This window comes from Macrobrachium nipponense, chromosome 22, assembly GCF_015104395.2.
Source record: "Macrobrachium nipponense isolate FS-2020 chromosome 22, ASM1510439v2, whole genome shotgun sequence".
NCBI classification, from domain to species: Eukaryota; Metazoa; Arthropoda; class Malacostraca; order Decapoda; family Palaemonidae; genus Macrobrachium; species Macrobrachium nipponense.
Window position 1 is genome coordinate 37,970,763 of NC_087213.1, and position 27,500 is coordinate 37,998,262.

Genomic DNA, 27,500 nt, shown 5'->3' on the forward strand with positions numbered 1-27,500 from the left:
GAGTCTCGAGGGAGGCCAAGGGCGAAAGTAGACTTGCCCTGATCGATCCTTCGTTCCATCCAATCCTGGAAACGTTCTTAAAAGCACCCTCTTGGTGAACAGCGAAGCCTCTCATCTAAAACGACGACTCTGGGGCTTGTTTACAAGACCTCGATGAGGAAAAATATTGTTATAACTACATAAAGTTTCATACATACTTACCTGGCAGATATATACATAGCTAAGACTCCGTTGTCCCCCCGACAGAAATTCAAATTTCGCGGCACACGCTGCAGGTAGGTCAGGTGATCTACCGTCCTGCCCTGGGTGGCAGGATTAGGAACCATTCCCATTTTCTATTCATATTTTTTCTCTTCCACCTGTCTCCTGCGGGGAGGCTGGGTGGGCCATTAATCGTATATATCTGCCAGGTAAGTATGTATGAAACTTTATTGTATTATAACAATATCATTTTCATACAATCAACTTACCTGTCAGATATATACAGTAAGTCCTCGGGTTACGCTGGTCTCGACTTACGATGTTTCGTGGTTACGAACGCGCCCCCATAAAAATATAAAAAATAATATTTTGCGTCGTTCCGTCTTACGCGGTTTAGCGTCGTAAGCAACGTAAACAAACGCGAACTAGTTCCGGGCGCACGGCGGAAGAAGACGCTTTGTGGGGGAGAGGACGGCGTCGCTTCGCTACGCTCATTCCTCGCCCATACGCCATTTTGGTTGTTTACACTGCCTCTCTCTCCCTCGTGTTGTATCGTTTTTGTAACTTTTTGCTCTTTGTTATGGCTCCCAAGCGCAAGGCGGACTCTTCTGATGGTAGTGCATCGAAGAAAGAAAGGCCATCACCATGGAAATTAAAGTGTGGACATTATAAAGCGATCTTGAGAAGGGAGAAACGCCAACAAACATTGGCCGCTCGCTTGGCCTTAGCCGTTCGACCGTTGCTACCATTATCAAAGATAAAGAGCGCATCATTGAACATGTGAAAGGATCTGCTCCTATGAAAGCGACAGTGATAACTAAGCAGCGTAGTGGTCTAATAATTGAAATGGAAAGGTTATTGGTGCTTTGGTTGGAAGACCAAAATCAACGGCGTATCCCAGTCAGCCTTATGGTGATTCAGGAGAAGGCGAAAAGATTGTTTGAAGCGTTGAAAAAAGAAAAGGGGGAGGGAAGTGAAAGTGAAGAGTTTGTGGCTAGTAGGGGTTGGTTTATGCGATTTAAGGCTCGGGCCAATTACCATAACCTTAAATTGCAAGGTGAAGCTGCTAGTGGGGATGAGAAAGCAGCGAGTGAATTTCCTAAAGCGTTGTCTGAGATAAATTAAGGAGGGGGGTTATTCTGCTCAGCAAGTGTTTAACGTAGACGAGACAGGTTTTGTTTTGGAAACGTATGCCTAACCGCACTTACATCGCCAGGAGGAGAAGTCAGCACCCGGTCATAAAGCCAGCAAGGAGAGGCTAACTTTACTTCTTGGGGGTAATGCTGCTGGCGACTTCAAACTGAAGCCTTGTTGGTGTATCAGGCTGAAAATCCAAGGGCACTCAAGGGCATTTGGAAGGGTCAACTACCAGTAATTTGGAAGTCCAACAAGAAGGCATGGGTGACACTTGCAGTGTTTGAGGACTGGTTCGTAAACCATTTTGTTCCAAGTGTGGAGCGGTATTGCGCCTCCAAGGGTATCCCCTTTAAGGTGTTTGCTAGTGCTGGACAATGCCCCTGGACACCCTGCCACTGGGAGACTTCAACCTAATGTCAAGGTGGTTTACCTTCCACCTAATACCACGGCCCTTTTACAGCCTATGGGACCAAGGAGTGATTGCTCGTTCAAGGCCTACTACCTACGAAGGACAATTGCTATGGCTTTACAAGGCAACTGAAACCAAGAAGGACTTGACTCTGAAGGACTTTGGAAATCCTACAAACATCCTTGATGCTGTAAAGAACATTGCTAATTCCTGGGAGGAGGTTAAGCAAACAAACATGAATGGTGTCTGGAAGAAAATTTGTCCTCAATTTGTGAATGATTTCCATGGGTTTGAGGACACAGTTCAGCTAGTTGTCAAGAACGTTGTTGCCCTGAGTAAGGAAATCAATTTGGAGATGGAGGTTGATGATGTTACAGAGCTGCTGGAGTCTCATTGGCGAGGAGTTATTCTTGCTGAGGACCTGATACAACTGGAGAAGCAGATGATAGAGGAAGAAGAAGAAAGCACCCACCCCAGAGCCTAAGGCTTTCACAAGGCAGGACTTGATAAGAGGTTTTGCAGAGTTGCAGCAAGCGTTGTCAACTTTTTGAGGCTCAGGATCCCACTTGGGACAGGTTCACTAGGGTTTCCAGAGGCGTCATGGATTTGATTTGGCAGTTGTTACAAGGAGATCTTGGATGAAAAGAGGTCGCTCTCTGTTCAGACTAACCTGGAGCAGTATTTTAAGAAGGTAGAGGCGCCTGCAGGAGATCCTGTACCCTCTACCTCAGCTGCCTCTGCTAATCCAGACTCGCCTGCCCCACAATCTCCAGCACCTTCTGAATGTTCTGCTAACCCAGACTCACCTGCCCCAGTATCTCCAGCACCTTCTGTAGTTCTGCCTCACCTAAAGACCTCACCTGCCCCAACATCTCCAGTAGTATGTTCTGCCTCACCTCAAGAATCACCTGACCTCAGCATCTCCAGTACAGTATGTTCTGCCTCACCTCAGAATCACCGCCTCAGCATCTCCAGCAACTTCTGGAGGTTCTTTTTCTCTTCACTAACCTCCCCCAGTCTCTCCAGCACCGCAGCTTCCTCTCCAGTGTGCAAGCCAATCAAACTAATAAAGGTAAGGAATTGTTCTCTCGTTGTTATTGATAGGTATTTACATTAAATCATGTGGTATTTTTCAATGTTCCGACTTACGCTGAAAATCGTGTTACGACGCATCGTAAGAACGGATCAACGTCGTAACTCGAGGACCCCCTGTACATAGCTGACTGACACCCTTTGGTGGAGGGTAAGAGACAGCTAACATGGAATAGACAGGTAAACAACATATGTTGTAGGTATAAATAAACCTTGGTTCCTATCTGATAGGTGGTAGACTTCGTGGCTGTTGCCCGGTAGTCGCATCACCTCAAGACTTAGCGAGATATGTGATCCATGGCTAAGAGTTCTTGTGGGTCTGCCGATGGGGTATGAACCGCTTACTCGGCAGAGCCTGAAAGGACTTTGTCAATGGGTACTGGACCACTTCTATGACAATACACCTTATGAAGGAGTGCAACACCGATCCTGATCACCTGATCCTAACACGAGGGTTCGCGCTCAAATTGAAAAGAGTTATCCCCACACTCCTTTCAAAAACCCCAATAATTTCACTAAGTTAAAAAAAAACTAACTCAAAGTTAAGGATCAGTGTCGGCTCCTTATCCCAGTAACGTATCCGCAGAAACGTATAAACCAAAAGAGAAGGATCTCTCGTAGGGTTAACTTGACATCCTTTTGTGTAAGAGAAGTCAAAACACAGAGTTGCCTCTACCGTACAACACAGCTAATATGTCTATGACATATTGTTATGTAAAGAACAAGAATTTGCAAAAGCGCGCACTTCCTGCGCTTTTAATTCTCAGCTGTTTGAAGGAATCAAGTCACTTATGAAGTGCTTAGGAGATCTCCATGTTTCAAAGAAGACCAGGGCTTTCTTGAAATGGATCTCTCCCGTCTGAAGCCTGAAGCCTGGCAGGAACCTCGCGCCTGGCTGGTGCTTCGCTCTTGGTTGGAGCCTAGCGCTTGTCTGGTACCTTTCGCTTGACTGGCGCCTCGCATCTGGTTGACGGCTTGCGCCTTAGCTGGAGATTTGCGCCTAGAGCCTGGCTGGCGCCTCGCGCCTGGCTTGAGCCTGGCTGGCGCCTTGCGCCTAGCTGGCGTCTCGCGCCAGGTTGGTGCTTTGTGCCTGGCTGGCGCCTTGCGCCTGCCTGGAGCTTCGCGGCTGGCTGGTACCTCACGCCTCGCTCGCCTGGCCTGGGCCGCCCACGCGCCTGGTTGGCTCCTCCCAACACTTGCCGGAGCTCCGAGATTGGTAGAGTCTCGAGGATGTCTGGCAATGTCCACATCGGACACTCTTATCCGTCCTATATATTCGCATCTAGCGCATCTGTGTCAGGTTGTAGGCCCGGTCTTTCTCCTCATCAGACAATGACCGTGTTCTTGGGGCTATCTGCCTCTGGCGTTTTTTACGCCTGTTTTAGCATAAGGCTCCTGGTTGCGCTACATTGTCCGAAAGTCTGAACATCCACAATAGTAAATCACAAGACTGGAGAAGGGTGGAAGAAATTCTTCCACTTTGAGCTTTGGCCTCTCCGGCAAGGGGAGGTGATTGTAGTCAGCTACATCCAGTATACGATAGGATATCTAACAGTATGAGAGATAAGAGTCTTCCTCCGAGGAGGATCCTTCTTGAGTACTTCCCTTGCTCACGAGATCTCTTCTTACCTGTTGAAGGGCCTTCTCATTGCAGAATCTTCCCTATCCTTGTCCGAAGGAAGGGAAGAAGCTTGGAAGTCGAAGGAGACTCCGAGCTGAAATTGGGAGTACTCCTTATTTCTAGCTCTTTATTGTACCCCTCTGAACACCTTCTGGGAAGCATTTTGAGCCGTCATCGCATTCCAAAGACTCTGTAGGCAAACGTTTTAACCATTCTACTGTAGATGAAAACGTAAGTACCCTGCCTGGACAACGAAACCTCTATCTGAAAACATTGAATCAGGAATAGGGGGTTTTAGTTCTTTTTCCAGACATACTATGCTGGCAAGAACCCATTGCCTAATCTCCATAGAATCTGATGCGAGATTCCAATGCTCAAAAAATTCACTTGTCTTCTTGATTGTTTGGGACCAAGAGAAACAAAGAATTCCCTCATAAAAATTTCTCAAAGAAGTTTGATGAGGAGCAGTTCCATCTTGTCGGAACATAGAATCTGTGGCCACAAAAAAAAAAAAATCCCATTATAAGTACATGATATCCTACTCTTGTCATATTGAGGTATCGTATAAGATCCCGAAGATCTTAATCCTCTGCTATCTCCAATCCCTTTATAGAGACAGAGTATAGCCTTTTACTGCGTATATTGCTACAGACAGAGTATAGCCTTTTACTGCGTATATTGCTACCTCTCTTGGTTCGAGGAAAAGGAAGCAGTCTATAGGAAGCCTGTTCGTCTTCTACCTTACTAAGAGATCTATGAAGAAGACTTTCCGCAGGTTCTCACAACTCTTTCCAATAAATGTTAAACATGTTAACAGTATTATCGTCGATCGAGAAGGTTCTCTTTGTTAACGCGAACAGGAGCGAAAAAAGAGATTCTCGATGCTCTTTGCGATATGAGAGAGTCGTGGAATTGGCCTAAGTGATTAAATGGGTAACGAAATCAGGAACGAATCTTGCCGTTACCGAGCCTGGTGTCCGAGAGGCTACTGGACTCTTAGGTTAATAACTCGCTAAAACGAGAAAATCTTGGATGGTGCTCTTGGCTCACTGCGCCAGGCTGGCGCTTCTGGCGCATTGCGCCAGGTTGGCACTTCTAGCGCTATGTGCCAGGGTGGCACAACTTGCGCCAGGCTGGCGCTTCCTTCTAATTCTTTTTAGGTTATGTGCCAGAACACCTGTGCCTTTATGGTACCCGACATCCTTTCACATGTTAATTCCGTTCTTAGTAGGAAAAAACTTTATATATGTAGTATAGTCCATTCAGGGAAACAAGTTTTGCAACAAAGAGAATGTTTCCCATCCGACTCATCCATCTTCTGAGCAGGTACTCTAATAAGCTATGCTTTCGTAAGCCTGAGAGCATTATATATAATATAATGTTCTGCTGCGATAGAATCCTTTAATAATGTTACCAACGGTAAACAGCATTGAAAGGTTGTACTATCTCTCTTATTGAAAGCTTCTTAGCAAAAGGCATACAATATTTTATTTATGTTAGCTTAACTATCCCCTCAATCCGAGGTTAAGACCGCACCGCGATTGTAGGGGAGAGATACGGATAGTTATTCCATCCCGCAAGAGAGAGATAAACCCGACCGCTCATGACTGACACCTACATGGTACTGCGTTGGTCTCAGCCTCTCAGGCTCTCAGCGAAAGCAGTCTCCGTTAGCCGTCTGGCCTTACTCTTCCAGAGTTGCCAGCTACTCCCTTTAATAAAGGAATCTTATAAAATTATTATCGAACTTCAGGAATTTCTTATTAAAGCATATTTAAGCGAAACAAGACTTCGATAAATCTAGAAGCTAAGTAGGTGTTGCCTTAACAATCCCTTTAAGCGTAGTCCTTCCTAGGAAAGTCGTAGAAGGATACTGGTAATTGAGTTACACAGCAAAGAAGTAACTACGGTATGTGTTTATGATTTGACCGTATCGTATTCTCATCCAGCAGATACTCTACTACCTTCTACTATCTTCGTTCTTTTCGTTAATAGAACGATAGAAAGAGTATATATATATCCTTAAGGAAGGAAGTTAATCCAGGAACTCTTTAAATCTTCGTGATTTCCTCATAAATCGCGGAAGAGACAGAATTCCTGTTCATCACTAGGGTTTACGGAAGGAAGTAGATATTTCCTATCAGCCATCATACCCAAACGTCGATGAGATTCTTATTAAGAAAAACTCCCAAAGCTCTTGCCTCCTCAAAACGAGGGAAGAGCATGGATGAAGGAGAGTGTCCGCATTGAGAGGAACTGCCTAACACAGGAGTCTTCTGAATAATGAAAAGGGGCTTGTCTTAGTATCAGAATCCTTCTGACAAAAGCAACGGCCGCCTGTGCGACATCTTGCACATTTGCCAGGGGAAAGTTGCTCAAGTAAAACTCAAAGAGGAGTCTCGCGACTGACCTCTCTCTCAAATGAAGATTTTGGAATATTCTGACGCCTGGCGTCTGGATCCTTGCGCCTAGCACCTGGCGTCTGGATAGTTCCGCGCACCTGGAATGTTCCGCACGCTAGAAAGGAGACTCGCTCCTGGAACGTTCCGCTTGCGTGGAAGGTCCCGTGCGCCCTGATAGATCCGAGCGCCTCTAGTCCTTGTTATACGAGCCTCTTGCCAGTAAACGTTCAATGGAAGCATCCTTCTGATTGCCACTCTACTATAAGGCTCCTCAGTCTAGCCGTCTGTTTTCTCTTTGAAGGCACCTTGCGCCAAGAAAAAAGTTCTGGAACGCGGCTCGCGCTCAGTTGCTGGAACGCGGCTCGCATTTATCTGTATGAACGAGGCTCGCGCTAGTCTGTTGGAACGCGGCTCGGGCTAGTCTGTTGGAGCGCGGCTCGCTGCTGGCTGTTGGAACGTGGCTCGCGCTAGCTTGCTGGCTGGCTCTCAGCCTCTCGCTCAGTGTTCTCTTAGTTTTCAGAGAACGAGCCAGATCGTCCGAACTCCAAACATGTACATTCTTCGTCTTTTCGGATGTAAGATGAAGAAACGGAAGAAGAGACGCACTTTTTAAAGGATGCCTTTCCAATGGCTATCGCTGGCAGTCTGGGATGTTTTACAGATCCTGCCGAGGGAACGCCCGATCGGTGGGGATTCTCCATAACCTCCGTAAGGCTTTCGACTTTCCTTCTCCTCTGGGCTTGTGAGCTTGGAAGAGGTCTAGGCCTGAGAGCGAGACAGAGCCGATCGGACGCACCCTCTACTAATTAGGACGCTTTTCCAATGGCGAACTTGGCAGTCTGGGACGTTCTACAGATCCTGCCAAGGGGACGCCTGATCGGTGGGGATTCTCCATAACCTCCGTAAGGCTTTCGACTTTCCTTCTCCTCTGGGTATGTGAGCTTGGAAGAGGTCTAGGCCTGGGAGCGAAACAGAGCCGATCAGAACGCACCCTCCACTGCACTGGGAACACTAAAATCACTTCTTACCTTTCAATAGCTCGTATTTTGAGCTACATTCCTTTGTCTTAAAATTGCAATATGAATTTGAAGATTCTGTGAAGTAAGAAGATGAGGATACAACACTACTAGTATTGTTAATGCTCTAACTGCTCATTAGTACGAGAGCTATAAAAACTTCTAAATGAAGCGTAACTAATTCTATTCCTGACTTCTCAAGAAGGAAGTTAGCTCAATCAATTCTAACATTTACTACACGTTATGAATAAATATTAAAATTTTCCTTCTTGCAAACTATGTGAGTGTCTACCGAAAAGTTCGGTAGTTACACGTAAACAATTCTTCGAAATTTTCGAAGCCAAAGTTATTAAAACAAATTAATATGCGTATGCCGAACCAAAGATCCAGTACTTCCCTGCAAAAGAGAGCCCAGAAGATCGATGGCGATGAAATCCAAAAATCAAGTCAGGAGGAACTGCAAACGTTGTTTACATTCCAAGCGACAGAAAATATATGAATAGAAAACGGGAATGGTTCCTAATCCTGCCACCCAGGGCAGGACGGTAGGTCACCTGACCTACCTGCAGCGTGTGCCGCGATATTTGAATTTCTGTCGGGGACGACGGAGTCTTAGCTATGTATATATCTGACAGGTAAGTTGATTGTATGAAACTGAGAGGGTGGAGACCGAGGAGCTGAAGGCTGAAATTTGTCTCCAAAAGACGAGCGTAAAAGTCGCACTAGCACTTTGTAGTCCGAAACGGACGAAACAGACGGCTGATCCTCCTCAACCGAGTCCGCAGGACTACTCAATTCTCCCTCCTCCCTAAGAGGAATCGGAGACTGCACAGCAGGAGAGGGCGTACGACCAACGGGTCTGATCTTCAAAAGAGACCTCTGAGGTTTGGATGAAGAAGCCTCTTCATTCCGACAGACCTCCTGTCGTTCGTTGTAGCGTGAAGCAAGACGATCGTCTTGAAAGCGCTGAGCGTCCTGAGAGGCGACATGAACTGCCTTAATTCGCCGAGTCTCGCGCACAACATCCTGGCGAGCTTCTACCGAAGCGTCCTTGTAAGAGCCTAGAGAAGCGTCCTTACGTGTCTTCACAAAAGCTTCCTTACTAGCGCGTACAGAAGCACTAGCTCTCAAAGATTGCTGAGCGCTCTCAAAAGCAACTACGCGAGCGCTTGGAAAAGCGTACCTCCGAGCGTCAACAACAACGTCCTGACGAGCGTCCTCGTCCTGCTGGGCGTCCTCAAAGGCGTCCTGTCGAGCGTCCTCAAAAGCGTTCTCCCAAGCGTCCTGCGCAGGACGTCTAGAGGGAAAATTAACCTCTTGTCTACGCGCCTTCTTACTCGTAGAACGAGAGCATCGATAATGCAGCGTCTATTCAATGCGTTGCCAGCTCATCTGAGGAATATATCAGGAGTGAGCGTAGACGTGTTTAAGAATAAGCTCGACAAATATCTAAACTGCATACCAGACCATCCAAGATTGGAAGATGCAAAATATACCGGAAGATGTACTAGCAACTCTCTGGTAGACATTAGAGGTGCCTCACACTGAGGGACCTGGGGCAACCCAAACAAACTGAAAGGTCTGTAAGGTAAGGACTGATGCATCACTTCTTACCTCTGAGCTTGGAAGGGGCTCTGCCTCTGGGAGGACCTCTTCCTCGAGGAGACGATCTCGAGGAAGCTCCTCCTCGAAAGGGCTTCTGCTTCCTGGAAGCCTGCCCAAGCGTAGTAGCACAAGGGACTGCCGGACGTCTGGAAGACTGGGCCAGGTCTTGAGTAGCCTTCTCCTGCAGGCTGACGGCTAAATCCTTGATCATAGACTGGGGGAAGAGATGGCTCGAAAGAGGGGTGAACAGCAACTCTGCCCTCTGTGAGGGAGAAACAGACTTCGCAGTAAAGTTACAATACAAAGCTCTCTTCTTCAAGAGCCCTGTAAGAAAGTGCGAAGCCAGCTCCTCCGAACCATCCCTGACGGCCTTGTCCATACACGGCAAAACGCTGGACAGCTCCCCCAGACTAATTGAGTCCGGACTCCGCAACTGCAAATCCAGGACTCCCAAACACCAGTCCAAAAAGTTGAAAACTTCCATTCTCCGAAACAGTCCTTTCAGATGATGGTCCAATTCAGAAGTAGTCCACGACACCTTCGCTGATGAAAGGAGAGACCTCCTTGGGGCGTCTACTATGCTGGCAAAGTCTCCCTGGGAAGAGGAAGGAACTCTCAATCCAACGTCCTCTCCTGTTTCATACCAGATCCATGCTTTACCACTGAGTCTCGACGGAGGCAGGGCAAAAGAAGCCTTGCCTCGGGCCTTCCTCAAATCCATCCAGTCGTGGACCTTCTTGAAAAGGCTCTCTTATAGACAGGGAAGTCTTCATTTTCACAAAACCCGGCATTCTACTGGTTTTGGAAGAGGCTAACTGTGAAGGAGGAGAGCGAGGGGCCGAGGGTTGAAACTTGTCTCCAAACAATTCACGAAGAAGGCGGGCCAAGACCTGGTAGTCTGAGGATGAAGACGACGTGGAAGGCTGCTCTTCGTCTGCGGCCTCCGACAAACTGCCTAACTCCCCCTCTTCCACAGGAGCTACAGACGAGTCAACAGAAGTGAGAGGTCTAAGACCTTTAGGTCCAACTCTCAAGAGGGACCTCCGCTGCGAAGAAGAACTCTCCACACACGGCTGGACGTTTTACAACAGCCTCTGAAGCATCTGAAGATCTGCGAAAGAGTGTCCTGACAAGCGTCCTGACGAGCGTCCTGACGAGCAGTACGATGAGCGTCCCGACGACCAGTACGACGAGCTTCCTGACGAATAGAAGCAGCCTGAGAAGTGTCAAGTCGAGCAGCTTGAGGAGCGTCATGCCTAGCAGCATGCAGAGCGTCCGAAGGGGCGCGAGAGGAGCGTCTTGACGAAAAGCTAGACGATCCCTGTTGCAATGAGCCTTACGATCTTCCTCTCTCTCGATAGAAGAGAGTCTGGGAAGACGCTCATCGCACCCTCTAGACAAGCGCTGGGGTGCCGAACGAAATCTAGAGGGCGACGAAGCAGGCGAAAGAGACGAACGAGGAGAAGGAGAGGGGGACTGCTTGGACCTCTTGATAGGCAGCCTCGAGTCCTTCCTACGTCGACACGGTTCTGCCTCTTTCTCAGCAATCAACGAAGCTATCTGTTGCTGCATAACAAGGAGCATCTTCTTGGTAAGAGAAGACTCCTTCTCAGGGGAAGGGCTGGTCCTGTGGGAAGATGAGGGGCGAGGGGACGCCTTCTTCCTTCTCACAGGAAAAGCTACAGCTCTCTCTGGCGCGACTGGGGCGCTCAACAGCGTCATCCTCCGATGACGTCCTGGTCCTCTTCTGCGGTGGGAAAGCGTCAAAACTCTCCGGAGAAGACCGCAAAGCATCTGGAGAAAAAGGACGTGAAGCGTCCTCCTCTCTGAAGCTTCTCTTCAAAGGGTGAGAGTCCTTCCGAGAGCTCCACCCCTTGCGGGGGGGGGACGCTTCGGAGGACGAGAAGCAATCCTTAAGGATTCGCGCATGAGCACGATCCTTGGCAGCCTGGGAAGCGTCAACAGGTCCTGCTGAAGGGACGCCAGATCGGTGGGGAGCCCCCGTAACCCTCTTACGGCTTTCGACTTGTCCACTCCCTGAGTCCTGGGAGTCCGACAGAGGTCCAAGCCTAGAGGCATTATAGGGCCGATCTGACGCCCCCTCCACAACACTAGGGGCACTATCACTGCACTTCACTGCACCACTTTCTAAGGCGAGCACTTTGGATTCCAGGTTACGGAGGGATTCCAAAATCACAGACAGGGCATTACCCTCCGCAGACACAATCTCAGGGCCCGAAAGCAACACCACAGGGTTAGGGGTAGCAAAGTCTACAGGAGGGTTAGCAGGAGAAAAATGACTACCCTGACGTCTACTGCCTGATACGCTCCTGGAGGAAGACCTCCTGATCCTGTCACGCTCTAACTTGCGCACATAGGAATCATCTGTCTTCCAACCTGAATCAGACAAACTCTCAAACTCCTTACATCGATCATTTACCAAACACACACGTCCCCTACAGCTCGTGCATACAGTGTGGGGATCTACCAAAGCCTTCGGTAGCCTCACCTTACACTCTTCCACACAACATACCCTGAAACTAGCAGAACTAGAACCAGACATCTTTGTTCAAGAAAAATCAAAGCCAAAATCAAAACAGTCCACAATAGCGTGTGCCTAGCCACAAAACCAAAGTCAAAAACCAAAAGACAATTGGAATACTTATGTGACAACGAAGTTTACAAAATCCAATGACGGAGGTATATACTGAAAACAGGTGTTGATAGTACCGGCGACAGAGAAAATCTGAATAGAAAATGGGAATGGCTCCTGATACCTGCCTCCCAGCGGCGGGAATGGGTACTAACCACCTGGCCTCCCACTGCGCGTGTCATAAGTTTTGAAATTCTGTCGGACTTCGGAGAATACAGCTATATATATCTCTCTGACAGGTAAGTCTCATGAACAAACTTAAAATTAAATTTTTTTTTTCTTTTTTTTTTACTTTTTATACTTTTTTTTTTTTTATTTAAACTTCTTCACCACTTTCAACTTTGTTTTTTAGTATCACTTGGTTCTTCCTTTTTGCTTACTACTACTACTAAAGGCCTCTTTAAAAAATAACTATCCAAGGAAGATTGCTTCTGCCTACTTTTGACAATGTTCCTGAAACGACTCAGGCAAACGTCATCGAACTGTGCAAGCATACGACCTGTGTAAGCTTTTTCGGGGTGTCTCTTTTCTACGAATGATTGCACCTTATGAAAAGCAGCTAGAGCATCCTTAATTTCTGCCGTTTTCATAGAGTCGTTGTCCTCCTCGCCGCTGGTAGAGAACTCCTCTTGAACGACGTTATGTTGCATGGCCTCCAACACCTTCAGGTCATCCGTCGTAAGCTCCTCTTGGTGCTCCTCGAGAAGGTCATTGATGTCGTCCTCGTCAACGACAAGCCCCATGGACTTGCCGAATGCAACGATCTCGTCAAGATCTGGTTGCGAAACAGTTTCAGGATCGTCAACTGTTTCTGAATCTGCAGCACCAGCTTCGCCCACGTCGAATCCCTTGAAGTCTCGGGTAGATACGGCATCAGGCCAGAGTTTCCTCCACGAGGAATTCAAGGTTCGCCTCGAAACCTCCTGCCAAGCTTGGTCGATGAGTCAGATGCATATTACGATATCGAAATGCTCCTTCCAAAATTCACAGAAGGTGAGGTTTGTGGCATCGGTGATGTCGAAACATCTCTTGAAAAGATGTTTCATATACAGCTTCTTGAAGTTCGATATCACTTGCTGGTCCATGGGCTGGAGGAGAGGGGTGGTGTTAGGCAGAATATAAACAACCTTGATGAAGGAATACTCCGCTAGGATATCTTCCTCGAGGCCAGGAGGGTGAGCAGGGGCATTGTCCAACACCAGCAGGCATTTCGGAGGGAGGCACTTCTCTTCCAAGAATTTCTTCACTGTCGGGCCGAAACACAGATTTACCCACTCGGTGAACAAAAGCCTCGTTAAACAGGCTTTCGCATTAGCCCTCCACATCACTGGAAGCTCTCCTTGAGCATTTTGTGGGCCTTGAAGGCTCGAGGAGTCTTGGAATGATAGACAAGTAGGGGCTTCACCTTGCAATCCCCACTGGCGTTGGAACAAAGTGCGAGCATAAGCCTGTCTTTCAGGCTTATGCCCGGGTAGCTTCTTCTCTTCCTCCGTGATGTACGTCCCACGAGGCATTTTTTTCCAAAAAAGGCCAGTCTCATCACAGTTGAAGACATTCTGAGAACTGTAGCCTTCCTTGATCATCATCTCGTCGAACGTTTTTTTAAAGGCTTCAGCCGCTTTCGTGTCCATGCTGGCCACCTCCCCATGCCGCACCACCGAATGGATGCCAGTCCGTTTACGGATTTTCTCGAACCACCCATGCGAAGCTTTGAAGTCTGGGGTTGGCGTTGATGTCCCTTCTCCTCAGTCGTCTTCGGCCTGGGCTATCAAATTGCCGAAAATAGCGCTGGCCTTGTGGCAGATTGCCGTCTCCGTTATTGTATCGCCAGCAATTTCTTTGTCTTCTATCCAGACAAGAAGAAGCCTTTCCATTTCATCGTGCACGTGGGTCCTCTTGCTGGACAAAATAGTGATGCCCTTGGAAGGTGTAGCTGCTTTGATGACATCCTTCTGGTTAAGGATGGTACCTATTGTCGACGGATTTCGGCCGTATTCTTTGGCGATCACACTCAATCGCATACCAACTTCATACTTCTTGATAATCTCCATCTTCGTCTCCAAAGAGAGCATCCTCTTAATTCCGTGAATTTCAACTTTCTTGGGACCCATGACTACGTATATACGGTACGTAATTATGTTATGTAGTATGTATACGTATGTAGTAAAGTTATCACACAACACGATAAAGTACTATACTACAACAAAATCACTAACAAATTTACGTTAATAAATGAATACCGCGTGCATACGATACAGATGATGCTGTGCAGTGGCTGAAGAAGCACGCCGCTACGTAGAGGCATCATGGGAGGGATGCTGACCAATAGGAGAGAAGGATCTCATGGCGGTGCCTAGCATCAGGAACCAATGGGAGAGCGGGAGGATGGTGGCTAGTCTACTCAGCTGGTGGTGCGCGCGTCTCAAAATTGTTATCGGTGGTCCGGGCGAATCTCGGACTTTACAGCAACAACCTTTCGTATCTTGAACAATTTTCGTATGTAGAGCCGTAAAATTTTTCGTATTTGCTTTCGTATCTCTAGTTTTTCGTAAGTTGAGCCTTTCGTATCTCGAGGTACCACTGTAACAAAAACACCAACAGTGGAGCTGTTTCACATCCAAATCCAATCTACTACTACTACTACTACTATCACGACACCAAATCCTACTACGCATGCGCTAGTCGTAAGGGAGCTTTTGTTCTAAACGCAGACTTCTTAGTGAGGAAAAAAATGGGGGTGTACGGGAGGGGTACATGTATTTAGCCAATCACGTTGCAGTATGACTCCTAAATTGCTATAGGACCAAGTGAAGAATTCGGGGGTATTCATACATTGAGTTACATAAATTCATTTTCCTAATTTGTTTTTTAATCATGTTATATGAATTTTAGTGTTTATTCCTGTTTCCTTTATCATAGTGTTTGTATATTTGTTTTGGCATTTTCTCAGCTAATAATTTTGCCATATATATACCTTGAAATATTAAGTTATAATTGAGGACAGACACCTGAAAATGTCTACGTGGTGGGACTATAAGTGGGTTTTAGGACGATTTGATACCTAGGTACCTTCCTATCAGTTAGGTACGTGAAATTGCAAGTTGCTTAGGATATTTCATGCATGATTTATACACAACTCACTCCCTTTCCTTTCCAGAATTCACGTGACTGTTTGCGTTTCATCATTATGAATACATTTCATACCCATAACAATTTCTTAGTTAAAATTTGACCTTAGAGGAATATCTACTTATAAATACTCCATTATATCCTTTTACAGACATTTCAATTTACACCTTTTTCTCCCTTCTCTTTCCATTATCCACTTCTGTCTATTTACACTCATAATTTTACAATCCTTTCTCACCCCCCCCCCCACCCCCCCCCCCCCCCCATCAGGTAACATGTTCTGTTAGGATAGGTTAGGTTAGGTTGGTGAAGTTAGGCTGGTTATATCTTAGTCTACCTTCAAGTTTGTCTTCCTTTACGGGAGGGGGGGGGGTGGGGGGGGGGCGGGGGGGGGGGGGGGGTAATGGGGGTAATGGGAGGTAATGGGTAGTACCTAAAGTTTCTGGGATCGATAGGTACCGAGAAGGCTAAAAGGGTGCACAATTCATCAGCTTAGCTCCCCCTTTGACATTGGATCGTTTAGCTAGTCTTAGCCTCTACCTATATTTACCCAAGAAATTAATAAACAACCTAATAACCTCGATCACGATTAGGTATGCTTAGTAGGTATATGCTAGTACCTAGGTATTGGCTAGGCCTCAGTGTAGACTAGTTTAATGGCCACCGGCTGGAATAGGGTTAGCCTAGAGACACAAACTACCCTATACCTTATCAATGAGTGGCCGATACTAAGGATTAGGCTCACTAATATCTAGGTATAAAGACTAAATACGACTTACTGATCGCCATGCAATTTCCAGCACGGAGGGCATTTCCGATGGGAACACCTACACCCTTTAAAGAACTGAGTACGGTCATCTTTGCAGACGACAAAAGTCGTAGAACGTCGTCAGTAGTATCTGTCGGTACTCGGTAATGTGACGAGCCAGTCCAGTGAGTGTGTGCTAACCCAATGATTTTAGCAGTAGTAACGGTTAACCTATGCAACGGCTCATTGTTGTACTCTCATTTGCAACTGTGCACCTTACATTTTTGCCACTTAGTCACAGACTCACAGTTCTCTCTCGTAAATTTTCTTTCTCCATCATCTTTCTCTGCTAGTTGAATAAGGAGACGATTTTGGGAATTGATTTAATCTTACTTTTACACAAAAATTTAACGAAGAATATTTTATTGACCTATTTTTCCTATTTTGGATTTATAGCAACATATACAACGTATACAACTTGTCACCTCTATCATAAATAGCCTTTCGTATTTGAGGTGTAGTACATTTTGATGTGCAGTGCTTGTATTTGTCATCTTTGGCTTTCAGTTCCTATACAATTTTCAGATCGTCATCTTCAGGTATGAGAGTAGTACCCATATCCATGGAATTTTCTTTATAATGTTATTGACAATGTCATTTTCGTCCTGCGGAACATATAGGTAATACTTTTATTTTGTGTTTAAGTTTACCCTTCTCATATACTGATATGTTACTGATTCCCTGAATCTCTGTTTTTCCTTTTTCTAGGTTTTTCATATCTGGAAATCTTACGAATAAAATTAATGTCCATATTTTGTTGTTTTAACCTGTTCAACTGGCGCCGTTATTTCACTCATAATGTGCTTTTTTTCGTTTGCTGCTGTGTTCTCATCGTCAGTAGATCAAATATTGATCGAAAGCATCTTTTTCGTATTGAGTGACTCTGCATAAGTTTCGTCCACATGTGTCATAATCGTTACATCTTTATCAACATTGTCAATTTTGCATCGAATTTCATCTATATTGTTCATAGTCACACGTTCTTCGAGCCGAATCCTGAATCAGCTTGTTCCTCTTCAATGAGTTTCGTGTGTGTTCTTCGTTTAGGCTTCTTGCAATTGTTACAGATGTGTCATGTGTTGTCACTCGAAAGTATGGGTGTGTATTTACTCTCAATTCCCGAACATACGTAATGGAACCAAGTATCACACATTTCGCAGCAAATTCCATCATCAACATCTTCAGAGCAGTCAGCACAGGTTGCCGAGTCGCTCTCAATTTGGGCCCACTCGTCTTCCTCCAGTGTTCGTTGTAATGTTCCATCTCTATGTGCTTTTCTGATAATTTGTTGATATAGTTTATATGTCATTTTAAGCTTTCCCTCTCCTATATCAATTTCTACACTATGTTCCTCTTTTTTTCTTTTTACTTTCTCTTCAGTTCTTCGTATTCATTTTGAACATCGCGCTAGGCTTGCACTTTTCACAGAGCGCTCGACAGACACGTCCTACTTCCTTCTAACTAAATACCAAACTTCTTTTTGCATTGCTAACGTAAGTAGTCTCCGTCTTGAAATTTGTAAATATCTTCCAGATACCCCTAGTTCTCGATCGAAATACATGGTTCCCTTCCGAACAACAAGAAATACAGAGAAAACTTTGTTATCGAGTGAGGCGTTGTTATACCCAAATACTAATGGTGGCCACACACTAGTCCATTTTATTGACAATAACCCCTTTATTGTAATTAAAATTGATAGTCTGAGGTAATGATTGAAGGGTCGTCAATGATATTGAAACGACGTTGCCAATGTAAATGACTCCTTTAACAATTGTGTAGTGTGAGAGTGAGATTGACAACAAATGCCACTTTCAACTGTAAACTTGCCGAGCTCCATGAGGGACTAGGAGAGAGTGTTTTTGGTGGAATGCATATAGCTACGTCTCTACAGAGACCTTCCTTCCCTTTGGAAAATTAAATCACCAGACTACAGCAACGGAAACAAGAAATATATAGATTATAAAATTCTATTGGCCAAATATCGGGAGAGATATCAGGATGCAATTGTTGAAAATGTCAAGAAAAAATTCAATATTTTAAGAACCAACTTCAGGAAGGAACTAAAAAAAAATTACTTCATCGAAGAGATCTGGTACAGGGACAAATGATATTCCAGAGACTTCATTATGGTATTATAAAGAAATGCCCTTCCTGATAAACCAAGAACTGCCTTCTCATTCCTTTAGTCCATTAGATGAGGAGGAGAGAGAGGAAGTTATAGACGATCACGTAAGTATATATTTATTTTAGCATATTGGATTAGTCAAGAATAAACATGTTAAACAAAATATAACAAATTTACAACTATAATCAGTATCTAAATATTGAAAATACCTAACTGATAAAAAGCTAAACAAAACTGTTTATTTCATAAACTCAGAAATACAACATAAATTACATATACATTATTATTAAACAGAATATAATATATATATATATATATATATCTATATATATATATATATATATATATATATATATATATATATATATATATATATATGTAAGCAAATCCCACAGGAAATTGATAGTCAGAAATCCAAGCGCTCTCGTCTTTACTAAGACATTGTCAAGGAGCTAATAAAATACAATTGGAGAGAAAGGTCTCAGGTACACAACAAGATCAAGAATACCAGATAGTTAATTGTCAAAAGGGTAAAAATTAAAAGAGATAATCCAGGATTATCGGATATCACACGGTCACAAATCTAAATAGATTTGACCCTAACCGAAATTACAAAGTATCTTTACAGTCCAAAACATGTAAAAACTGAATATATTAATTTTTTTGCTTATATTTATCTACAACTTTTTTCATTATGAAAGCATCAAAATGTTAAATTCTCTTTTTTTTCTGGGATGTTCCTAAGGGCTTTATGTGTCTGTAGCCCGCAGTTTATTGACGCTGAAATTAAAACTATTTATGATATTGCATTGAAACTTAAATACCCAAGGACTTTTGTAGATGTGGCATGGAAAAGAGCTAGAAAAAATTTTATTCAATCAATGACAAACTTGAATTTAGTAAGCATAACATTCTAAAATTACCCTATGGTGAAAGGTTTTTAGATATTCCTAGAATTTTAAAGCTTTTTAACATAAATGTTGTTTTCAGTAATATTAATGTCAAGAGTTTAGTAATCAAAAATTCTCCTAAAGATCTTCCAGGCTGCATATATGAAATTCCTTGCAAAAAGTGTGATAAAGTCTATTACAGACAGACCGGTAAATCTCTTTCACAACGTCTCAAACAGCATCAATATTCTGTGAGAACTGGGCAAATATTGAATGCATTATTCGTACATATGAGAGATTTAGATCATCCTATTAACTGGAGTCAAGCAAGAGCCTTAATCCCATGTAATGACACAGTTAAAAGGAATATCATTGAATCTTGTTTCATCAAGTCAAATAATAGAAATGTTCTTAATTTAAGTCTTGGTTTATTTAAACTTGATGCTTTCATAATGAAAAAAGTTGTAGATAAATATAAGCAACAAAATTATTATAATAAGTTTTTACATGTTTTGGACTGTAAAGATACTTTGTAATTTCAGTTAGGGTCAAACCTGTTTAGGTTTGTGACCGTGTGATATCCGATAATCCTGGATTATCTCTTTTAATTTTTACCCTTTTGACAATTAACCATCTGGTATTCTTGATCTTGTTGTGTACCTGAGACCTTTCTCTCCAATTGTATTTCATTAGCTCCTTGACAATGTCTTTGTAAAGACGAAAGCACTAGGATTTCTGACTATCATTTTCCTGTGGGATTCGCTTATTTATGAAGTCACGTGCATCTACTGTGATTTTTTAAGCATAATGGAAACCACACGCAACTTCTACGCCTTTTCTTTGAATTTTCCGAGTCTTGTTCTATATGTGACATCCTTCTGTAATGCTCTTATCATCGCTCACAAACTGAAACTCCGACTTGACTTTCTACGGAAGTGTATGAACGAGCAAGTGATGCCCAAGTCGATTTTACCAGTGAGAATTTTTCGTATAGCAGAGCGACCTTTCGACGAGTTTCAACGCATCATACTTCAGAAACACATCGACATCACAAAAGTGGAAGTAGATGATGCGTTTCATACACTTAGAAGCAGACGGTATGGCTTTAATCAGACGGTTCCTGTCGATTGGAAGAATCGGATGCTGGATTATTGCTACGGAAAATTGAGAAAGAGCTGCAACCGTCTTGAAAGGAAGCTTCAAGTCAAGCTGAAGAATCTTATTGCTGAAAGCGACTGGACTAAGCATGCCCACGTGGACTTCATGATTAATTTATCAGACAAACCAGTGGATAGTGCTACGACAGTGGCTTTGCGATATGGGTTAAGCTTTGGTGTATTTAATGGTAACCTGGACTGTGTTGTCGACATTTCAAAATCCTTTTGTTATTTGGAAAAATTTAATCAAAACCTATGCCCTAATGATATCAATATTTGTAAAGGTATTGTGTATGGTGCTTTCAGTAATATTAATGTCGAGAGTTTAGTAATAAAAAATTCTCCTAAAGATCTTCCAGGCTGCATATATACGGGTCTCGCCTAAGTATAGGAAGGCGACCCGTTGAATGTTATAGCTTGCGACTGTCATATGCAAGTATGGTGTGTCTACTTCTCATTTTGTCAGAGTACATCGATGCAGAGTGATTTCTAAGATCCCATTAGTATCTTCCTTAAGTGTAGAGGCGATGACTCAAACTCTGAGTTAACAAACTTAACAATTTATTAAGAACTACATCTCTGGAGTAGAGGAAGAGTTAGTTTCAGAGAACTGCTCTTGATGAAGAGAAGTAGAGATCTAAAGTTACAAAGTCTTTCACAAAGATAACATAACAAAGCTATCTCAGCATACATAACATACAGACAGACGAACATGTGACTAAGAAGTTACGTGTTATCTCTGCAGGTGATAGGTCACCAGCTTCTCATAGGAAGGCGCTGTGACCTGTTTTGCCAGATAATGCTAATGATTACACAGGCAAATGCAAACCAGGCCACTGCAAGCATAGCATGGCATCGTCTAGCTTACGTCCTGTTTTGAATACATATCACACTCTTATCTCGCCAGTGACCCTTAGGTCTTGGGAGTATTTTCATATATTTAAAATATATGTTTTAATAATGTATTTATTACACATTTATGAAATTCCTTGCAAAAAGTGTGATAAAGTCTATTACGGACAGACCGGTAAATCTCTTTCACAACGTCTCAAACAGCATCAATATTCTGTGAGAACTGGGCAAATATTGAATGCATTATTCGTACATATGAGAGATTTAGATCATCCTATTAACTGGAGTCAAGCAAGAGCCTTAATCCCATGTAATGACACAGTTAAAAGGAATATCATTGAATCTTGTTTCATCAAGTCAAATAATAGAAATGTTCTAAATTTAAGTCTTGGTTTATTTAAACTTGATGCTTTCATAATGAAAAAAGTTGTAGATAAATATAAGCAACAAAATTAATATTTTAAGTTTTTACATGTTTTGGACTGTAAAGATACTTTGTAATTTCAGTTAGGGTCAAATCTGTTTAGGTTTGTGACCGTGTAATATCCAATAATCCTGGATTATCTCTTTTAATTTTTACCCTTTTGACAATTAACCATCTGGTATTCTTGATCTTGTTGTGTACCTGAGACCTTTCTCTCCAATTGTATTTCATTAGCTCCTTGACAATGTCTTTGTAAAGACGAAAGCACTAGGATTTCTGACTATCATTTTCCTGTGGGATTCGCTTATTTATGAAGTCACGTGCATCTACTGTGATTTTTTAAGCATAATGGAAACCACACGCAACTTCTACGCCTTTTCTTTGAATTTTCCGAGTCTTGTTCTATATGTGACATCCTTCTGTAATGCTCTTATCATCGCTCACAAACTGAAACTCCGACTTGACTTTCTACGGAAGTGTATGAACGAGCAAGTGATGCCCAAGTCGATTTTACCAGTGAGAATTTTTCGTTTAGCAGAGCGACCTTTCGACGAGTTTCAACGCATCATACTTCAGAAACACATCGACATCACAAAAGTGGAAGTAGATGATGCGTTTCATACACTTAGAAGCAGACGGTATGGCTTTAATCAGACGGTTCCTGTCGATTGGAAGAATCGGATGCTGGATTATTGCTACGGAAAATTGAGAAAGAGCTGCAACCGTCTTGAAAGGAAGCTTCAAGTCAAGCTGAAGAATCTTATTGCTGAAAGCGACTGGACTAAGCATGCCCACGTGGACTTCATGATTAATTTATCAGACAAACCAGTGGATAGTGCTACGACAGTGGCTTTGCGATATGGGTTAAGCTTTGGTGTATTTAATGGTAACCTGGACTGTGTTGTCGACATTTCAAAATCCTTTTGTTATTTGGAAAAATTTAATCAAAACCTATGCCCTAATGATATCAATATTTGTAAAGGTATTGTGTATGGTGCTTTCAGTAATATTAATGTCGAGAGTTTAGTAATAAAAAATTCTCCTAAAGATCTTCCAGGCTGCATATATACGGGTCTCGCCTAAGTATAGGAAGGCGACCCGTTGAATGTTATAGCTTGCGACTGTCATATGCAAGTATGGTGTGTCTACTTCTCATTTTGTCAGAGTACATCGATGCAGAGTGATTTCTAAGATCCCATTAGTATCTTCCTTAAGTGTAGAGGCGATGACTCAAACTCTGAGTTAACAAACTTAACAATTTATTAAGAACTACATCTCTGGAGTAGAGGAAGAGTTAGTTTCAGAGAACTGCTCTTGATGAAGAGAAGTAGAGATCTAAAGTTACAAAGTCTTTCACAAAGATAACATAACAAAGCTATCTCAGCATACATAACATACAGACAGACGAACATGTGACTAAGAAGTTACGTGTTATCTCTGCAGGTGATAGGTCACCAGCTTCTCATAGGAAGGCGCTGTGACCTGTTTTGCCAGATAATGCTAATGATTACACAGGCAAATGCAAACCAGGCCACTGCAAGCATAGCATGGCATCGTCTAGCTTACGTCCTGTTTTGAATACATATCACACTCTTATCTCGCCAGTGACCCTTAGGTCTTGGGAGTATTTTCATATATTTAAAATATATGTTTTAATAATGTATTTATTACACATTTATGAAATTCCTTGCAAAAAGTGTGATAAAGTCTATTACGGACAGACCGGTAAATCCCTTTCACAACGTCTCAAACAGCATCAATATTCTGTGAGAACTGGGCAAATATCGAATGCATTATACGTACATATGAGAGATTTAGATCATCCTATTAACTGGAGTCAAGCAAGAGCCTTATTCTCATGTAATGACACAGTTAAAAGGAATATCATTGAATCTTGTTTCATCAAGTCAAATAATAGAAATGTTCTAAAGTTAAGTCTTGGTTTATTTAAACTTGATGCTTTCATAATGAAAAAAGTTGTAGATAAATATAAGCAACAAAATTAATATTTTAAGTTTTTACATGTTTTGGACTGTAAAGATACTTTGTAATTTCAGTTAGGGTCAAATCTGTTTAGGTTTGTGACCGTGTAATATCCAATAATCCTGGATTATCTCTTTTAATTTTTACCCTTTTGACAATTAACTATCTGGTATTCTTGATCTTGTTGTGTACCTGAGACCTTTCTCTCCAATTGTATTTCATTAGCTCCTTGACAATGTCTTAGTAAAGACGAAAGCGCTTGGATTTCTGACTATCATTTTCCTGTGGGATTCGCTTATTTATGAAGTCACGTGCATCTACTGTGATTTTTTAAGCATATGTATATATAGTATATATATATATGATATATGTATATATATAATAATATATAATATATAAATATATATATAGATATAATATATATATATATCAATTCAAGCTACAAATGTCCTTTAATATCTAAATTCACTTTACCTCCCAAATGATATATTTTCATATATGTACCGAAGGGGAATTTTTTAGTTGATAACAATTTCGTCCCCCCATGGGATCGAACCACCGTCCAAGTGGACGGGGACGAAATCAGGACAGTCAGTGACGCTATCCAATCAGCCACAGAGACGCTATAAGTTCATATCGATTCTGACCTTACAAATCACCCTCGACCTCGGTGCTTTCGTAATTAGAATCGATATGGAACCCCGTCTACCATGTTAGCCAATTCGAGCGTTTGACAGCACGTAGCCTTTTGTTATGAATAATTATCACATCGAAACCGTGATCCATTTATATATCAATTCAAGCTACAAATGTCCTTTAATATCTAAATTCACTTTACCTCCCAAATGATATATTTTCATATATGTACCGAAGGGGAATGAGTTGATAACAATTTCGTCCCCCATGGGATCGAACCACTGTCCAAGTGGACGGGGACGAAATCAGGACAGTCAGTGACGCTATCCAATCAGCCAACAGAGACGCTATAAGTTCATATCGATTCTGACCTTACAAATCACCCTCGACCTCGGTGCTATCGTAATTAGAATCGATATGGAACCCCGTCTACCATGTTAGCCAATTCGAGCGTTTGACAGCACGTAGCCTTTTGTTATGAATAATTATCACATCGAACCGTGATCCATTTATATATCAATTCAAGCTACAAATATCCTTTAATATCTAAATTCACTTTACCTCCCAAATGATATATTTTCATATATGTACCGAAGGGGAATTTTTTAGTTGATAACAATTTCGTCCCCCCATGGGATCGAACCACCGTCCAAGTGACGGGACGAAATCAGGACAGTCAGTGATGCTATCCAATCAGCCAACAGAGACGCTATAAGTTCATACGATTTCTGACCTAACCAAATCACCCTCGACCTCGGTGGGCTTTCGTAATTGAATCGATATGGAAACCCCGTCTGCCATGTTAGCCAATTCGAGCGTTTGACAGCACGTAGCCTTTTGTTATGAATAATTATCACATCGAACCGTGATCCATTTATATATCAATTCAAGCTACAAATGTCCTTTAATATCTAAATTCACTTTACCTCCCAAATGATATATTTTCATATATGTACCGAAGGGGAATTTTTTAGTTGATAACAATTTCGTCCCCCCATGGATCGAACCACCGTCCAAGTGGACGGGGACGAAATCAGGACAGTCAGTGACGTTATCCAATCAGCCAACAGAGACGCTATAAGTTCATATCGATTCTGACCTTACAAATCACCCTCGACCTCGGTGCTTTCGTAATTAGAATCGATATGGAACCCCGTCTACCATGTTAGCCAATTCGAGCGTTTGACAGCACGTAGCCTTCGGTACATATATGAAAATATATCATTTGGGAGGTAAAGTGAATTTAGATATTAAAGGACATTTTGTAGCTTGAATTTGATTATATAATGGGAATCATAGGTTCCGATGTGATAATTATTCATAACAAATAAAAGGCTACGTGCTGTCAAACGCTCGAATTGGATAACATGGTAGACGGGGTTCCTATATCGATTCTAATTACGAAAGCACCGAGGTCGAGGGTGATTTGTAAGGTCAGAATCGATATGAACTTATAGCGTCTCTGTTGGCTGATTGGATAGCGTCACTGACTGTCCCGATTTCGTCCCACGTCCACTTGGACGGTGGTTCGATCCCATGGGGGGACGAAAAATTGGTTTTTTTTTTTTTTTTTTTTTACAACCCTAAAAAAATGAAAATTTTCCCCTTCTGGTAAAAAAAGCCAAATAATAATGTAAAATAAATAACTTTCAAAAATTTGGGGAGGGTTTTTTTTTAAAAGGGTGGGGGGGGGGGAAATTGTTTTTAAGATATTTTAAAAGGAACCATTTTTTTTTTGGTTAGCCTTTGGGAATTTGAATAATATTAAATGGAATTCCACGGTTTCCGATGTGATATTATTCATAACAAAACAAAGGCTACGTGCTGTCAAAAGCTCGAATTGGCTAACATGGTAGACGGGGTTCCATATCGATTCTAATTACGAAAGCACCGAGGTCGAGGGTGATTTGTAAGGTCAGAATCGATATGAACTTATAGCGTCTCTGTTGGCTAATTGGATAGCGTCACTGACTGTCCTGATTCGTCCCCCCCGTCCACTTGGACGGTGGTTCGATCCCATGGGGGGACGAAATTGTTATCAACTAAAAAATTCCCCTTCGGTACATATATGAAAATATATCATTTGGGAGGTAAAGTGAATTTAGATATTAAAGGACATTTGTAGCTTGAATTGATATATAAATGGATCACGGTTCGATGTGATAATTATTCATAACAAAAGGCTACGTGCTGTCAAACGCTCGAATTGGCTAACATGGTAGACGGGGTTCCATATCGATTCTAATTACGAAAGCACCGAGGTCGAGGGTGATTTGTAAGGTCAGAATCGATATGAACTTATAGCGTCTCTGTTGGCTGATTGGATAGCATCACTGACTGTCCTGATTTTCGTCCCCGTCCACTTGGACAGTGGTTCGATCCATGGGGGGACGAAATTGTTATCAACTAAAAAAATTCCCCTTCGGTACATATATGAAAATATATCATTTGGGAGGTAAAGTGAATTTAGATATTAAAGGACATTTGTAGCTTCAATTGATATATAAATGGATCACGGTTCGATGTGATAATTATTCATATATATATATATATATATGTATATATATATATATATATATATATATATATATATATATATATATCTATACATATCTATCTATATATATCTATATACTATATATATATATATATATATATATATATATATATATATATATATATATATATATATATATATATATATATATACATATACATATGTAAAAAGGAGGAATGTACAGACTTATCATTTTTAACTTCCCTGGAGACTGAGAGTTTGGGCGACAGTCTAAGCATGCTGATGACTCTTTTTTGGGTGGTATGATGTTAAAGTTCCTTACCTAAGCAAATCAGTCCCATGATAGCTTGTTCAAGGTGCCTTTGAAAACTGGCTGCAACCAGTTACCAAAGGGTGTGAATTCATGTGTATGTGTGCGCCTCTTCCGTTCATAATGGCATCTTTAGCCAAAACTATAGGGAGACTTACGGAGAGGTCTGTGCGAGAAAGGCAGAGCCACGATGGCGTATGCCGAGGAGTTCCTTTTGAAAGTGTGTGATAATCCAAGCTGTAATGGGTAAGAGTCAATGTGCTTTAGCCAAAGTTGTGGCTTAGTTGTCTGTTTTGATATTTTGTAAAGATGTTCTATTTCATTTAATCTTTTGACTTTGTCTTTACAATTGTGTGTGCTCACTAGTGTGTTCTCCTGTCTTTTAAACAGGCGGATCTAGTGGAGGGGACTAAGTGTCCTAGTGGAGGGAGCTATAATATTTTGGAGAAGAGATAATTGGTGTTTGACTATGAATGATTAAGACTATTATTTACCGGGGTTATCTGAGTTAATTGAATATGAGTTATCATTC

The 27,500-nt window shown here is 42.4% G+C and overlaps 1 protein-coding gene across 1 annotated transcript in view; it reads right to left on the minus strand.

Annotated features, from left to right (window-relative positions):
• LOC135198598 (NADH dehydrogenase [ubiquinone] 1 beta subcomplex subunit 5, mitochondrial-like) overlaps nucleotides 1-16,222 on the minus strand; it is an 81,070-nt gene extending 64,848 nt beyond the window's left edge. Inside the window, exon 1 of the mRNA XM_064226330.1 lies at nucleotides 16,045-16,222. Within this exon, the coding sequence (XP_064082400.1) occupies nucleotides 16,045-16,123 (79 nt within the window). The 5' untranslated portion in view covers nucleotides 16,124-16,222. The remainder of the gene's footprint in view (nucleotides 1-16,044) is intronic.
• Nucleotides 16,223-27,500: the final 11,278 nt, after the last annotated feature.